The 10,437-nt window shown below is 46.2% G+C and overlaps 2 protein-coding genes across 4 annotated transcripts; both read left to right on the forward strand.

The window, feature by feature from the left end:
• Positions 1–1,149: 1,149 nt before the first annotated feature.
• Positions 1,150–1,837, forward strand: LOC117190940. Of its 2 annotated transcripts, none has more exons than XM_033395936.1 (3): positions 1,150–1,253; positions 1,347–1,513; positions 1,582–1,837. In XM_033395936.1, the coding sequence occupies exons 1-3, from the start codon at positions 1,250–1,252 to the stop codon at positions 1,750–1,752; spliced, it is 342 nt and encodes a 113-aa protein (XP_033251827.1). In that variant the 5' UTR covers positions 1,150–1,249; the 3' UTR covers positions 1,753–1,837. The 2 variants fall into 2 exon arrangements, with proteins under 2 accessions (XP_033251827.1, XP_033251828.1); XM_033395937.1 differs by having other exon boundaries at positions 1,156–1,253; positions 1,350–1,513.
• Positions 1,838–4,903: 3,066 nt separating this feature from the next.
• On the forward strand, positions 4,904–5,735 carry LOC117191334. 2 transcript variants are annotated; one of them, XR_004474007.1, is made up of 3 exons: positions 4,904–5,103; positions 5,193–5,289; positions 5,372–5,735. XR_004474007.1 is itself a non-coding variant. In XM_033396238.1 (2 exons), exons 1-2 carry the CDS (start codon positions 5,209–5,211, stop codon positions 5,681–5,683), a joined length of 393 nt encoding a protein of 130 aa, XP_033252129.1. In that variant the 5' UTR covers positions 4,906–5,208; the 3' UTR covers positions 5,684–5,735. The 2 variants fall into 2 exon arrangements, 1 of the variants encoding a protein (XP_033252129.1); XM_033396238.1 differs by having other exon boundaries at positions 4,906–5,289.
• Positions 5,736–10,437: the final 4,702 nt, after the last annotated feature.

Raw genomic sequence — 10,437 nt, forward strand, 5'->3', positions numbered from 1 at the left:
TAATTCTCTTCCTCTTTTTAAATTACTAATCCTTACACACCTTTCTAGTAATTACTAATTGTAGTGGTATTTGTATTTTGATTACATGCTTAGTTTCTTAGTAAGTTTAGTGCTAATTTTCCTCGAATGTTAGTCTAATAGCTATCTTTCTTGCATGTTCGCGTTCGGTTCGGCTACGCACCGCGCGTCATGCGGCAGTGCCCCTCGGTCGGTTGGGCGGGAGGGGGCTGCGCCTTGCCTGGGATCCGCGCGTAACAGCCTTCTGCTGGTTTCACACGGGCCACTTGACGGTGCAGTAACTGCATCGCCTCTTGAAAGATGTAGTCATTGCATGTCAACGTCCAAGAAAAGATCCGGAACGAGTCCCCGACCCGTGGCCTCCCGCCATCGCGGCAGGGATACTGGAATGTCTTGAAGCTTGAGCCTGAATCATCTCAACAACAGTAACGACCTGAGGAAATATCGCGATAGCGAGCCCGAAGAACCCACCGACCTACATGAGAATGCTGACATCGACGAGGAAAGCAACGAGAAATTAACCCGACGCCCCAACCACGGCACCGCAGAGTCAGCAAAACCCGAGATACCCGGCTAAAAAAGACAGCATCAGCAAAACGCGGCACGCGTCTGACCCAAAACACCCCCCGGTGCAGCACAGAAGACCAAAGAAGAGCTGGCTCCGTAAAAATCGACTCCCCAAAACGGCTTAAATAGCAGCAACTCGAGCTCCCATCCATCAGTACGCCCTCAGTAGGAGAAGACGCCACCTGAACCTACAACCTCAGTCAGAGACTCGCCCGACGCAGCCAAACCAATCACCCTACCGAAACACTGCGCACCCCTCCGGTGTCAACCAACGTAAGAAAACATACAAGCTATGAACACCCTGTTGACTCTCCTCGTCCTCGCGGCCGCCGCACACGTGTCGGTCAAACTCAACGATTACTCCACTGCGAACAACATCCCAATCGTCGTAGAAACGGCAACACCCACTGGCTTTATGACCAGGTCGATTATCACACGTACAACCAAAATTTTTGTATCTTACCGATCAATCTATTGCAGAAGTTCACTACAACAAATATAAATCCGATTACTTTAAAAATTGCAGCAACGAGAATCGTCATTCATCTGTCAACACAAATACGCAAAGCAAAAAATTGTTTAAAACTGAGTATAGTGTGAAACTAGTGTCAAAATAAGACGTAATCCAAGTGGTGGTACTTTTGTAAGATTTTTTTACAGGAAAATGGGTAAAATTTAGTAAAAACTAAAAACTAAAACTAAAAAAAAAACAAAGTTCCCCAATGTATATTCGGCGGCTTACTCATTCTCATCATTCGCAGTAGAGATGCAAAATCGGACCAGAACCGGGTCCGGAAACGCAGAAGTTCGAGCACCGGAGAGGATAGCGGGCCATGCTGAGAGATATGATACTGACAAGGTCTTCAATCAGAAGTCACTTAACAGGCCACCACCCTTTGGCAATCTTTCCATATTTCCAGCCTTAATGGTGGGTTGTTTTACCACACTCATACATATGTTTAATATTGATATATTTATACCTGAATCGTTTTGTAGCACATATCCAAAGAAGGCGCCAAGCGATTGGCACCGCCCAGCGATAGCGTAGAAAGAAAATACATTGTCGATTTATTCAAGAACTGCTATGATGCCGGTGATTTCCTATCGCAGCTGCCAGTGCCCCGAGATGGGGCATTCGTTATATTTCACATGCGCCGAAATCTATGAAAAACTCTCTAACCTGCGAGAAAACACCAGATTCTAAATTTTAAATTTACATAAACGTATTTAACCCACCATAGCAGTTAGCTTTTTGTCTTGTAACGAACCTAAAAGGGTTCCCCCGACATATTATAAGCATAAAACCTGATACTAAATTACAGCGCCTCGCCCAACGTAAATTGAACGCATGCATAACGAAAGCGCAGCTCAGCGATAGAGAAACGCGAAGGGTTCCATCATCCCGAGAAGAAATTCGAAAAGCCCGCGGCAAAGCTCGACCCAGCTCGAATCCCATACAAAGGAACAGCCCGGTGAGAATTACCCTGGATTCGCCAACCCAAGGGTGAGTACCGGAAGGGTGAGCTGGAATCCTTCGCCAAGGAATTCGGATTCAGCCGCGAGGGTAACGCGGAAGATTTGCGGAGAAATTTCGCCGAACTAGTCGCCGGGCCCCTCGAACACGACGCCTGGGTCAGACTGGCGGAGCTCGAGCGACAGTACGCCAGATCTCCAGGACGAGCCAGATCACCAAAGCCCGGCACCTCGGTACAAGCGGAGAAGCGAAAGACAGACCCCGAGCTCAGCCTACGACCCCGTGGAACCACGGGGGGCAACAGTGACTACAGTACTACAGTGACGCCGCGCAGATGGCGGAACGGATTCGGAAGTGGGGAATCCAGTTCGACGGCAGGATGAACCACTGTCTTTCGTTGAGCTACTGAAAGAGCGTGCCCTCTCGTACGTGGTAGACATAAACTTCCTGCCGCGAGCCATGACGGAGCTCCTCACCGACCGAGCCAACCGATGGTTCCGCACCAGCCAACTACATGGACCGAGTTCCGTCAGGAATTCCTAGCCTTCTTCCTGCCTCCCCGGTACTTCGAGCAGCTGGAAGACCAGATCAAGGACCACAAACAAGCGGTAGGCGAACCGTTCAAGGACTTCGTCATCGAGCTTCGTTTGCTCATGCACCACGCTGGGTACGACGATGCCCAAGAACTCAGCAGGATCTACGACAACACTCCCCACCGTACCAGCTATTCGTGCGAAGACACGAACTACGAAGCCTAGCACAACTCACGATATTGGCCACGGAATACGAAAGTATACAGGAGCGGACAATGGCACAACGAGCGCAAAACGAAGGTGAGACGAATCGGGCCCAATTCCGAAAAACCCACTGGAACGTACCGGAACAACAACGACCTACGCGGGGCGTGCGTCCATATCCGTATGGCCGGCGGCTCCGCACGCGAGATAACTCAGATCTTGCTAGCGCGCGTCCGACTAGACGAGCGGGAGGTACAGATTCGGCTCTTAGTACTATCGAATATGCTCGAGCAAGTCATCGTGCGGATGGATTTCCTATGCGCTAGCGACACGATGATACAGTGCGGCACCACACGCCTCTTCCATCAAGGTCAAGATCAACGCCCCGTCTCAAACACGCCGATGATCACCGCCAGCCAAGTACACACCCCAGAACCCATGAACTCCCCCGAAACGAAACGAGACACAAGCACAAGAAACGAGCAACACAAAACCCACGGCAGCAATGAGGCACACTAGCCCCACGCCGAGAATCCAAAAATCAAGCAAAGCAACGAAGAAAGCGAGCCGGTCCTCTGAGGGCACCGAAGCGGTTCCACCAACGAAGGCAAAGGAATCCAGGACGCCCCTCCAGAAGACAGCACGGCCCCACCGGCCACAAACGCCACACAGCAGCCAGACGCTCGAGGAACCACCTCCGACCGCCACCCTGTCCCAGGACTGCAGCGACAACGCCATCGACACAAGAAACAAGAACTCTACGATAGAGACCGACCAGCTACTCCCGAGTCCTCTCAGGCAGGAACGGGGAAAGGCGACCCCCGCCACACGAGGCGCTGGAGCCAACACTCCATCGATCGTCAAAGACATCATGGAACGCCTCCCAGGCAACCCCTCGCACAGCGCCGGCATGCGGCCCAACACTACACCCGGAGCCATGTCCGAAACCTGCGTCGCCCAAATTAGCCGTCGGTCCAAAGCTAGGATTGCCACCGAGACCCGCACGGGCACCCCTCCCATGGTCGACACCCCCGCTGTCGTCGCCAGCACAAGCGAATACACTCGCGAAGTCGAACCAACAAGCGCATTCGATGCGACAATCCTCCCCGAGGACCCCGACCACACTTACAACCCAGGAATCGACAAACCGCCGAAGATGATCCGGAACGAGTCCCCGACCCGTAGCCTCCCGACATCGCGCCAGGGATACAGGAATGGCTGGACGAGGAGCTGCCAGCACTCGCAGACCACCAAGAGAGGCTCAGCTTACCATTCTTACGATAATCGAGCTTGAAGAATCTCAACAACAGTAACGACCTGTAACGAATGTGTGTGGGGCGAGTTGGGAAAATGGCTGCTTGGCTTGGCGTCGGTATTTTAAGGTATTCCTTATTGGCGTTAATTAAGAATTTTGAACAGTTATTAATACACGAGACGGCACAAGCAAGCACACACACACACGCAAACAAACGCACGACGATGGACACACACGGAAAACGGCGCAAGGTCAAGAAAACGTTTTTTTTAAATTGGCAAGGCACGGCACGGCGACGAAAACCGGACTTTGCATATATATGTATATGTATATGTATATGCACTTGTATTGGCTGCCGGTATGGTCAATAGCCCGCACGTCCGACGATCGCAACCTCTCAAGTGGGTGGACGAGATGGGAGTGGCAAACTTGGCCGAGGTTCATGGTGGAACTCTCATTTGTTGCCGACTGTCACTCTCCCCCGATCGCCGACCGTCACTTACCGGTGCTCTCACCCCGATATTGAGTGAGATGAAAGTGGTCCGAGGGCAGCAGCACCGATAAGTAGGCAATGGAAAATTTAATGGCTGTCTGTTAGTGGCTGTTTTTCTGTGCTGTGTGTCGAGAGAGTGTTGTTGTATTGGCTACTCTTTGGTGGGAAGGGGAGGGGGGAAATTAGTAGTGGCTGTTGATGTGCTTATTTGGCTTGCCTGCTCACGTTTAATCGCCCGGTTACTTTTAACTTCCGAATCTTAGGATCCGGTCGCGAGACGCTCCGAAGAGTCGACCGCATAGCAACATGTGGGCGATTGCATTGGCTTTGTTGGGGCAGTTGGCTGAGTGGCATCGAATTGGCAGTGAAAATTTGGCTGGGCGTAATTGCCGAATTTGCGACCGATATCACACTGGCATTGAAAAATGCAATTTGAATTTGAATTGGCTTTTGGGTGTTATCGGTCATTAAGGTCTGGTATTTACGTGGTATTTTTAGTGTTACCACTTGTATAAGGGAATATGGTAATGGCAGAAAGGTGGGGAAGAAGAGGAAAAAGGTAAAACTAATCAGAAAACATCGAAAAAATTACAATTTAACTACAGAACAACTACATAAGTTTACAAAATCGTATTCCTAATATCACAGGTAAGTAACTAAAGCTATGGAAAAACTAAAACTACGGACAAAATATCTACGATACAACAGGAGTGACATCTACAACAAAAACATTGATGCAGACAAGGTAAAATAAACGATAATTGACATATGTACATACATTTACAACATATAAACATATTATTTATATTTATTTTTATTTCTAACAGGAGGACAAACAACAACGGAGCACCGGCCGGCATAACAAACGCAATGCGAACATTGCGCTGTATACCGGCCGGCTCTGTTGTCCCCCTGTGCCTTGTTGTTGGCTGGCTGGATTTTTGGTGTTGGCGTGCAGCGTGGGCAAAAAAGTTGGAGATGGCGAGCGGCTCTGGTTCGGCCGCCCAAGCTACATCTGTCAGGTGGAGATGGCGCATCCAATCAAGTGGCACTGGTCCGGCCACCCGAAGATGCATTGTGCGGTGTGTTGGCATTGGCATCGAAAAGTGATGCCAACGGTCCGTGAAATTTTAGAATAGTTTTTCTAAATATGAATTACCGAAAACTTTGGGTGGCTGCAAATTAATGTATTTTACGATGGAAAAATAATAAGTGCGTGCGTTCGTTTTCAATAGATTTTGTTGACCCCTATATTCAAACAATTTCTTTTAAGCCTATCGTACCTACGGTGGCAAAGCGGGGCGAATTCGCCAAGAGCGAGAGAGCGAGCTTTTATTGCGCTCCCGCTTTCCCCTAGCCTAACTTACACTAGACTTCATCAAATTCGATCCTAATCTTATTCGAATACAAATTATAAGCGAAATGGCGCTACACCGGCCCCGTTGAATGCCTGGAAGGCTTCAAGCCAGTGGCAGGAGCGCCAACTTGTGGATTGGCCTCCTGAACGTGGCTCCGCTGCGTGTCCTTAGGTCGACCACTCTGACCCTTCCGTCCTGCCCTGCGGTTGCTCCGACCACTCTTCCGAGCAGCAACTGTTGAGGGGGCAGGTTGTCCTCGGCGACGATTACGAGGTCGCCTTCCTTGATGTTGGGTTCCTCCTGGTGCCACTTGCATCTTATTTGCAAGCCCAGCACATACTCCCGGGACCATCGCTGCCAGAACATTTGCCTGGCTGACGAGACAAGCCGCCATCGCTTTAAGCAGCTCTGTAGTGTTCAGTCTTTGCCAGTGAGTTAGGGCCAGAGCCTATTTAGGCTCTAACTCCGACCGTGGCCAATAGATGGTTTTTTCTGGCCTCATGTTAATAGGAAGCTAGGTTCGAATGCGCGCATTCTTGCTGTGCTCGGGTCCAGCTCGTCGGATTGGTCGGGGTTCTTTCTCCCCTAGCTACACAGTTTTCCTGACACAAATCAATATAATGCGCTTCAAAAAAAAAATAAGCAGGATCTCGACGTTAATATCAATAACCAATAACAAAAACTTATTTCCACTCTGCGCCGATACGCATTTAGAAAACGCTTAGAAAAAGTGTAGTTCGTCTTCTGTCTGATGGAGGGAACAGCGGTGATATTGGTCCCTAGTCTTTACCCCCCCACCCATGACAAACGCGTTTACATTCGGGCGTTGTCCCAATTCAAAGATCCAACATCTTCTAGTGCATTTTGAGGGAGATAAGCATAAGTACTTGACGGACGGAGATAATATTTAGTTTAGGTAGACATATTCATGATTGCAAATTCCTTTTATTTTTATGTTAAATGTCCCTAACCATGTGAGATTGTATTGATATATATATATATATATTTTTTTTTTTTTTTTTTTTTTTACATTAATTACAGATATAATCCGATTCCTTACATTTACAAATAAACAAAAATATACAGACTTCCTTCTTCTTGGATCAGCAAAAAAAACTTAATTATTTGAGCATTTGAGGGGGGTAATATTCTTTCAAATCAGTATATATATATCTACTTCAACAAACTTACGCCTGCATTGGTGTATAGACATTGTGGTTTCAGCCACTAGTGGTACTCACAGTAATTGGTTAAACTCATCGGTGTATCGTTGGGCCCAAGATGACTTTGACGGATTCATTTGTATGCACTGTGTAATTTAGAGGTTGGTCAGTATAAATGTATATATATATATAAAGAGAAACACATTATCCCGAACTCATATTGCTCAGTTTTCAAAATCGTCAGTTACGTTACAAATTTACTCATTGGAGGAAGCTATTTAGTTACTACATTAATCAACACAATGATAAACGAGATATGAATATGTGGATCTAATCAGCTGGTTCTTAGAGCAGCAGCGTATAGATTTTTATGTGATAGTGATAAAGGCAAACGGGAACTTGCACTTGAAATTTAATTTGAGAAACACGGGAATCAAAATAAACACAAATCTGCTGACAGCAAGAGTGGTTCTGAGGCAATGTGGTTTAGGCTAGCCTAATTACTCAATCCTTTGTAAGTTTTCGTAGGTTGGTGACGATTATGTCCTCCGGCTTTTTTTTTTACGAGATCGGCAGGTTCAAACTGATATTCGGACGTCCAGCAGTGGTGTATGGTGGTTGGTCTTTCATGAGCCGTAAATGATTTCCGATATTGAGCTAGCCCAACGTCAACGGTTCAGCCTTCACTTTGCCGCCGTGGATGTGCACTGCGCTAACTCCCAAACGGTCAGCTTGGTTGTTTTAGTAGTTGATACCGTAGATTGGTTGGCCGGCTTGGCTGTATTAAGATTTTCCAGTACTCCTATCCCTAAATAAAACTGTGTCAGAACCTTATCTTTCCACGGTGGACTAACGTACCTTTGCTTCTTTCAAGAATTTCACTTTATTTTCACTTTTCCCTCGGGTAGTTCAGCTAACGCCACTCTTCGGATTTATTAATCCATATAAACAGCGGATGATTAGATAATAGTGAAAAATTGGAAGTTATGTAACTCCACGTGTCTTCACCATTCACTCTGCGATTGCGAAAATCACGAAAATCTATATATACGTGTGCCGTAAGTGAAACTATGCAGGGGAATGATTTCACATGAATAAAGTCTATTCGCCTGTACCTATTGCATGCCTAAGCTGAGCTTTAAGCTTTAACATAACTGTGCAATCGGATGATCTTCTGGATCTCCTGCATTCCACCAATTTCTTCGAGCTATGCTAGCGAGGGCGGTATGAAAAGTATCTTTCTAGAAAGTGTACCTAAAGTGTACCTTGTTCGACCTTTTCCTTTCTTTTTTTTTTTTTTCTTTTGATTTTCGAATAGTTGGACACTACAACCACAGATAATGAAACAAGACCTGCTCGAAGGTACATTATCTGAAAAAAATGCTGTTATTTATTCTTCACCTGAATATCTTTGAGATGGAAAACTCCAATCTTTTTCCCTGCTGGGTTCACCAACTCATAATAATATGGGCTTCTTTTTTTGAGAACCTTTGCAGAAATGAAAACCGGAGCTAACTTCGAACTAAACTTCTTACTCGCGTTGCTCTGGGTAAAGTTACGAGCAAAAACCTCGTCACCCGTTTTAAGTTGTACGTTCCTACTCCGTAGATTATATTTCTTCGCGTTAAGCTCATGTGATTTCTTTATGTTTTTCTTAGCGTCTTGTCTTGCCAGTTGTAACAGATCGGAGTGTTCTAATCGGACGTCGTTGCTTAGCAGATCCACGTTTCGCAATAGGGTATAATCTCCTCCGTTCAGAATCATGTTCTGACCAAAAACAAGGAAATATGGTGAATAACCAGTACTTCGATGCACCGCTGCTCTAAGTGCACCATTGATAGCGTTCAAATTAGCGTCCCAATTGGAATGGTCACTTCCAATATAAGCGCGGATGGCTGCCAGAACCGATCTGTTTAATCGTTCACTAGCATTGGCCTGAGGAGAATGTATAGCCGTACACCGATGTGTAATGCCAAAACTTGTAAGAAAAGCTTCGAAACAACTTGATTTGAACTGCGAACCATTATCCGTTAGAACAACTTCCGGCACTCCAAAGGTGTAGAATATGGAGCTTTCCAGGTATTCACACATTTTTGGCGCCGTGAATTTCTTTAGAGGGCTAAGAAAATGGAATTTCGTGTTATGGTCTACCACTATAAACAACCCAATGTTTCCATTTTTAGTACGGGGGTACGGACCTAGTAGATCCATATACAAGCACTGAAAGGGGCGGTCTGATGTTAATGGTCGGCCCATCGGAGGTTTCAACATTTTGTTCGGACTCTTAGTAGATCGACAAATATGGCATTCTGAGATGTACTCTCGAATTTGGCTTACCATTCGGGGCCAGAAGAAATACCTTTTGAGTTTTTCTACCGTCTTAGCCATACCACAATGTGCAGAGCTTGGCGCATCATGTGCTTGTTGCAATACTTCGGGGATCATCGCGGAGGGTACCCAAAGTTTCCAGGATTCCTCGTGTCCGTCATTGTCTCTATTGAACTCGGTTCTTTTATAGACATACCCATCAATAACTTTTAAATCAAGCAGTTTTGACTGATTCTCTTGTACTCGTTGAATCACGCTAAGATATTCCGGCGACTTAAAATGACTTGACTGTAAATCAATCATGGGACCACTGGCAACGAATTCTTCTATAGCAGGTTGGTTACGTCGAGACAGGGCGTCAGCAACAACGTTTTCTGACCCTCGCCTATGAGTAATAGAAAAATTGAATGATTGTAATTTCATCGACCACCTCGCTAGTCTTCCAGAAAGATCTTTCTGCTTCATCAACCATTTTAAAGACGCATGATCCGTTACTACCACAAAATCTTGACCTTCTATATAGGCACGAAATTTTTTTATACCCTTGATAACGGCTAAGCATTCCAGTTCGCTAACGGTGTAGTTCCTTTGGGCTTTCGATAATTTTTCCGACATATACGCGATTGGGAGTTCCACTCCCTCACGCTCTTGCGCCAGGACACAACCTATCCCGTAGGTACTTGCATCACACAGTAAGATAAATTGGCTTGTGAAGTCTGGGGTAATCAAAATCGGAGCTGATGTTAAACGCGATTTTAGAAGATTGAAAGCTTTTTCGGCATCATCATTCCAAATTATAGACTTTTTGTTCTTTAACAATTCCGTCAGTGGAAAGCTTATGGTGGCATAATTTTCGACAAATCGCCGATACCAACCAGACAATCCTAAGAACCGACGCAACTGTTTTATAGATGTAGGAACAGGAAACTCATTGACGGCCTTTATTTTCCCTGGATCAGTCAGAATTTGTCCTTCTCGAATGATGAATCCCAAATACTTTATTTCGCGCATACAAAACTTGGACTTCTCAATATTAATAGTCAG

The sequence above is a fragment of the Drosophila miranda genome (assembly GCF_003369915.1).
Source record: "Drosophila miranda strain MSH22 chromosome Y unlocalized genomic scaffold, D.miranda_PacBio2.1 Contig_Y1_pilon, whole genome shotgun sequence".
Taxonomy (NCBI): Eukaryota; Metazoa; Arthropoda; class Insecta; order Diptera; family Drosophilidae; genus Drosophila; species Drosophila miranda.

Coding starts and splice junctions, on each gene's coding strand:
- LOC117190940 (XM_033395936.1), top strand. Junction 1,514..1,581: donor CCATATTTCCAGCCTTAATG/GTGGGTTGTTTT, acceptor ATCGTTTTGTAG/CACATATCCAAAGAAGGCGC.
- LOC117191334 (XM_033396238.1), top strand. CDS start 5,209: ATGGAAAAACTAAAACTACGGACAAAATATCTACGATACAACAGGAGT. Junction 5,290..5,371: donor AAAACATTGATGCAGACAAG/GTAAAATAAACG, acceptor TATTTCTAACAG/GAGGACAAACAACAACGGAG.